The sequence below is a fragment of the Cyrtonyx montezumae genome, unplaced genomic scaffold, assembly GCF_038088225.1.
Source record: "Cyrtonyx montezumae isolate F1298 unplaced genomic scaffold, pur_monq_1.0 scaffold_10, whole genome shotgun sequence".
In the NCBI taxonomy this organism is placed as follows: Eukaryota; Metazoa; Chordata; class Aves; order Galliformes; family Odontophoridae; genus Cyrtonyx; species Cyrtonyx montezumae.
In genome coordinates this window covers 7,693,766-7,699,765 of record NW_027071826.1, presented here as the reverse complement: position 1 = coordinate 7,699,765, position 6,000 = coordinate 7,693,766, and the positions used below count along the sequence as shown (strand labels likewise).

The following is a 6,000-nucleotide window of genomic DNA, read 5'->3' as shown; positions in this document are numbered from 1 at the left end:
CAGCATGGAACAGAAGCCTCTTCTACAGCAAGACACAGCAAGATGCTTCATGTTTGGGAACTGTCAAGCTTCCCCTTACCTCAGAACCTGGCAGAAAGAGCCTGATCTAATTCAGCTCCTTTGGGAGTGGCAGGATCTTTGTTCTGAAGTAGGGAGCTAAAGCCATTCTGGGCTCTGAGTGTCAGAAAGTGGATATTTCAGTAAAGATGGTGATCTTTGTTTTGTATCCAGATCTAACAGCTCTGGATACAGAAAACTGGCTTTCCAACAGGCCTATGACCCACTGTTATTCTTTTGGTGGGATTTTATCTCACCTTCCATCTCGATATACTGCAAATTTGAGCCAGAGCTTTGGGACAAGGACTGCTCCTTACTCTGCACCTGCACAATGTACAGAACAATGAACCTCCCGCAACTTGTGTTGTGCAGGTTCATACAGCCACAGGCATGCCCCTTGTAGCTGAAGGTGACTGCTATAGGCTAATGTAGAGATTTGCATGATAAGCACCACCTGTTGCAAACACGGGCTACACTATGCTGCTGCTGCATCCAACTTCTCCAGGTCTTTCCTGAGCCTTCCCTTCTCCCTGCATGCCTGGGTGGCTGCCTCACTGCCCTGCGGCAGTACACGTTTTCCCAGTGAAACTGGAGGCCCATGGACTGATGAGGTCAGAACAGGGGCATGTTAATTGCCTGAATGTAAGTAATGCTCCCCACTGTTTTAGGGAATAGGGCTGAAAGCACTGTAATACTGATGGCAGGAGAACATTTAAAACAGCCAAGATACCTGAATGGGAACTGCTGGGATCCCATCTCATCTTTAAGGATGATGCTGCAGCACCATGCTATTCTGCAGCCCCCAACGGCAATATTCTATTTTGGGAGTAGCGAAGAAAGAAGGGAAGGCTATCCTTATTATCTTTTTAATTCCCTCTAGATCACTGGAATAAAACGTGCAGGCTGTAACACAGCATTCAGCCAGGCCTAGCACATTGGCCTAAACTGTGTCTTCAATCAGGTCAGAAGACACGTGGGACTATCCTTCTCTATAAATAGTGACGTACTGGCTGCTCAGATAAATACACGTGCAGTGGTTAAACCAAGCTTAAAGAGGAACTAAAGCAACCACTAACCTTTTTATAGTAACTTATAGCAAAGATTTGCCTAGATGGCAGGCTTGTATAAAGAAGTAAATTATCCAGCCTCCTTATAGCTGTATAGAGCTGTTCTGTGGATTGGCAGATAGAGCAGCATCTCTAAAGGATTCACATCAGTTTATGCTAGAGCTCAATGCAAAAAGCCTTTAAAATGGCCCAGAAACAACCACTGCTCACTATGTCCTACAGAGAGCAGCAAGACGTGGCATGGTGCTCTTCTGAGAGGTCATAGCAGGAGCACTGCAAGAAAATAGAAGTCTCAGCCAGCTTTTAGGCCTTTGAAGATCATCACACCTTGAAGCCACCCCCTGGGCAAGATACATTTGCCAGAGAAGAGCTTAAATGTTGATTAAAGAAGGCAACAATACTAGTCATTAAATAATAAAGAAGTCCTTCTGCTCTTTAGAAAGAGGAGGGAGGTGTTCCCAACTCCCTCCTGCTCCTGCTGTTACTTGCCTCACCCTTCCTGCTGCTGTTTCCAGAGGATTGGTCTTACTGCTGTCCACGAGGAGAAACAAGTTCGTGGAGGGATGCTGCGTGCCACAGAATCATAGCATCTCAAAGTGTCCCGAGTTGGAAGGGACACACAGGGATTATCCAGCCCAGCTGCTGGCTCCAGGACCGTGCATTGGGACAGGACAGACAGAAAACAGAATTCTAGAAGACAGCATTGAAGCCATCTAAGTAAGCTCCTGCAGGTGACTGAGAAGTGATAATCAGAATTAAACATACAGTACATAACTGCAAAGACACCTCTTTTGGCTGGGAGGCAAGCCTGGGCAAGCACTGCTATGATCTTGACATCTTCATACGTCCTTTAGCAGTCCGCGCCAGCAGGAGATAGAGAGCCAGCGGCTGCTGCTCTTTCCAGTCCCACTGACTGCTGCTGGAGCTAAGGGCACCTTTGAAAAAACCCATTCGCACTGGGAACCAGCCTCATCCATTATCACGATTCTCAGTCAAGCGGTTATCGCTCTGCAGTAACCTCCAGGTTACCTGGCCTACAACAGAGGGAGGAAGGGCCGCCGAGCGGGCGGGCGGCCGCTTGGGGCCGCCTCCTGACGTCGGTAACCTGCCGTGCGCGGGGCGGGGCCGGCGCCGGGAGCGGGCGGGCAGAGCCGGCAGCGGGGCGCGGCGGCCGGGCTGTTCCCGCGCCCAGGGCCGGAGCAGGTAGGGCGGCGGGAGGGCGCGGTGCCGGGGGAGGCCGCGCCGCGCAGACAAAGGGCCGGGGGCTCTGCGCCGCACCTGGGGCCGAGCTCCGGGCTCCGCCGCTGCCTGGCGGCCCTCGCGGCTCCTCCCCGAGCGCCGCGGCCCCGCGCCCGGGCCCGGATGGGGCGGCGGGGAGGGAGCGGGGCCGTCCGCTCCAGGTGTGAGTCCGGATCCGCCCGGCAGTATCTGTCCCTCTCTGGCTGCTCTGTGCCATGAGGCCCCACGCTGCGGAAGAGCGGGAGACCGAGGCCGGCTCCTAAATGCACCGGGAAACGGAGCTTCGGTGTAGGGAAGGAAGAGTAGAAGATGCTCTGACGCGCGTTGCTTTTTCTTCTTCCTTCAGGCGGAGAGAAGAGAGGAAAATGCGATATTGCGGGGGAGCGAGGAGGAGGGGCGGCAAGGCTGTGCTCCGCGCTGCCGGCCTGTAGCAGCGACAACAAACAGGTGTGGCTTTGCGCTCACGAGAAGTGCCGCACGCTGCTTTCCCCTCCCGGGTGAGAGCTGCCTCTTCCCCATCCCTCCTGTAAAGGGGAGGCCGCATTCCTCCGGTGGGAATTGCAGCTGGTGCCTCCTGGCCAGTGGTAGCACTCGTATCAGCGAGGAGGGAGGAAGGGACTGTGGGCTCCCCAGCTTATCCGTGTGGAAGCGGGATGATCAATAAGGAGGTTGTTCTCCTCCTGGCACCGCTGCTGCTGCTCCTGGGAGTCTGTTGTGGAGCCTGGTTATGTCACTGTCCCGATGCTCTGGCCCAGGTCTTGGACTCTGGAGAAGCATGAGCTGTGCTTTGTGTTCAGTGAGCTGCAGACTACCAGGAAAATGCTTTGGAAAAGTTGGTTTTTATTTTTTAAACTCATATTCTGGTATTTCAGTGGTTGGATTCAGCTGCATATTTCATCTTTGAAATCCCGTGCTCAGCCTTACTTTGCTGCAGGAATGTGTCCAGGGCTGCAGAGCAGTGGCTCCTACCAGCGGCACATGGGATGCGTGCTCCATCACTGCTTGTGGCCACAGAAAAAAATAATGCAAACACAGATTGCAGGCAGCCAATTTGGGTCCCGTGGCTCAGGAATATTTGAGGACTGCAGCTGTGCACTGATGTTCTTCTGTTCTTCAGCAGTAGCTCACTATGTGTTCCTCTTTTTTGTGTGTTTAGGATGTGTGAAGATTAAGTGCCAAGTGCCAAAATGAGCGTGACTTCGTGGTTCTTGGTGAGCAGCACTGGCATTCGCCATCGGCTCCCAAGGGAGATGATATTTGTTGGCAGAGATGACTGTGAACTGATGCTCCAGGTAATGTGACTTTCCTACTGTCCTTAGAAGATGCAGAAGGTTTTGTGCTGGGAGCCTATAGAGATATTGCATGCTTTCTTCAAATGACATCTTTTAAAACACACTTTTATGTTGTTCAATGAAGAGCTCATGTGTTCATGAAAGTGCAAATGAGGCTTCTTTCAAACAACTCTGTCATCAGATGGCAGATAGGAGCATCCAGGATCATACAGATAGGAGCTGTACTGGTAGGAGATTAATCATGTTGAACAGATTAACTATCTTGATGCAACAGAAGTAGTAAGCAAAGATGTACCACTCTGTCCTGATCTGCAAAGCGATTAAATTACAGGGTCTTGTAGCATGTGATTTGGAGGGGAGCAGGGTGTTTTGATTGCCTGTTTTTCCCATTACTTTAAGTGATGAAATTTCAGAGCTTGTATCTCTCAGTTGGTTGGTTTATTTGTTTATTATTTCTTATTCTGGTAGGAAATGCTGTCTAGCAGAGAAACACTGGCTATTTTGGTGGGGTGACTAAGGTATTGTCCTCTTGTTCCCAAAGTAATTGTGTTACTCGGGCAAGCTTACAGCTTGTATTAGTGCTTTTCATGCAAGCATGTCTCTTTGCTGGACTGAATCCAACGTGCCTGAAGTGTTGACTGTGGTCTGATGGTCTGACATCGCAATGTAATGGATGTCACTTCAAATAAATGGAGCTGGAATCTCTCAAAGAGCTTTTGACAGGAGCAGCTTAGCTCTGGACTTTGTAGAAGCTCACAAGTAAATTGGTATTTCTGTTAGACTTGTGCAAGAATCCTTTAAGTGCAAAAGAAGTTTGGTCGCACCTGTCTGTCCCCCTTTTGCCCCTTTACAGAGGTGGCCGAAGATTTTGTGGATCATCTGCAAAGCCTGTGTGACTGCTGGTGTCAACATTAGGGGGCTTCCTGCACAACGGGGCCTCCCTCCCCTATAGGTAGCTTCCCCTGATAACCTGGTCACAGCTATTTCCTAAATGCTTTGCTGTCGTCCTTCCAGGCAGGCTATGTTTGTAGCTGCTGTGTGGATTTTGTATGATATGTTAGCAGGAGGTCTGCTGAGGGGATAGAAGTTCTTATTGTATGAGCTGTACTTGGAAGGCAGTTGCTTGTTAAGGTGTTATCTTGTTGTAATAAAATGTTCGCATCCACAAAAGGAGAGCTTGCAGTATTTGTGCTGCTCTTCTAGCTGGCAGTGAAGGAAATAGCTTTGCCATTTGGTGTGTCAGAGTTTGAAGCATACTCATACCTGGTTTGACAGCAGATCGTTTGTTTGGGTTTTCCTATGAATCACAGTATCTTTTATTTCATTTTTCTGTGTCTGACAGGTGAGATGTGTAATGGTGAGACATTTAAAATGTCTTAATGTTTTCTGTAAGTCTGCATTTGCTCAAAAGCCTGATGGCTCTATCATCTTGTGATTTAAGGGGAAAAAATGTACATTGTGGCCTTGCTATTCAAAAATGGATTGTGCTTCTGGGTATCTCTTTATTTAGTACCTTATGAAGGTGTTTGAGTTTTCTTTATGGCTGAGGGTCAACACATTGAGGATCACAGTTCTCGAGCTGTGCAGTCCAACGTAGAAGTACCCAAATAGCACTCACTGTGAAAACGTGCTTCTTATTTCTCTGGTTATTGATGGGGTTAACTGGACAACATGGGCTGTGAAGTTCCCCATATGTCATGGAGTATTTAGTACTGCTTTAAAAGTCTAAACTGGCTTGTTAATGTTGTATGCAGAGTGGCAACCTTGTGATGCTATACATTTGTCATGTTCTTCTCTACAAGGTAAAAGAATTGGGATTTTTGAAGGAGCCCCCAGTGGGAAGGGGCTGGCATATGGTGGGGAGGTAGTAGAGGAGATTTTCATTAAAAATGTTTCTATTATTTTGCTGGAGTGAAGGCTCTGTGTTGTCAGTAAATGCCATCTGTTTATGTTCATGGGCTGAATTATATCTGATCCTTTATAAACATATCAGTTTGCTGTCTTGAGTAATGCAGCTTTTTTCCAAGATAACGTGAACGGTTGCATTTTGAACAGCACATGATTTTCCTAGCCATTTGCTTATGAAGATGTTTTTCAGAGCCTCCTTGGGCTCCAGCTGACATGAGTCTCCCTGCTGCCCTGCATCCTACTACAGTCAAATGCACTCTTGATGTCCAAGCAAAGTTGTGTGTGAGCAGATGGAGGATGAGGTCTAAATATAGACTTTTTCCCTACTGTGACTGTCCATGTCACAGAATCATCGTGGTGCAGATCAGCACAATTGGTTGTCTTGGGGACAGCTTAAGGAGCTGAGAGGCTATAGGAGCAGATGGACAGAGCACTTG

The 6,000-nt window shown here is 48.6% G+C and overlaps 1 protein-coding gene across 12 annotated transcripts in view; it reads left to right on the top strand.

Annotated features, from left to right (window-relative positions):
* The first annotated feature begins 2,247 nt into the window (after nucleotides 1-2,247).
* The window catches only part of CEP170B (centrosomal protein 170B), a 54,610-nt gene continuing 50,857 nt past the window's right edge, over nucleotides 2,248-6,000 (top strand). For all 12 annotated transcript variants that reach the window (XM_065749350.1, XM_065749342.1, XM_065749334.1 and 9 more), the window contains exons 1-3: nucleotides 2,248-2,327; nucleotides 2,710-2,810; nucleotides 3,520-3,655. In XM_065749350.1, the coding sequence (XP_065605422.1) occupies nucleotides 3,551-3,655 (105 nt within the window). In that variant the 5' untranslated portion in view covers nucleotides 2,248-2,327; nucleotides 2,710-2,810; nucleotides 3,520-3,550. The remainder of the gene's footprint in view (nucleotides 2,328-2,709; nucleotides 2,811-3,519; nucleotides 3,656-6,000) is intronic.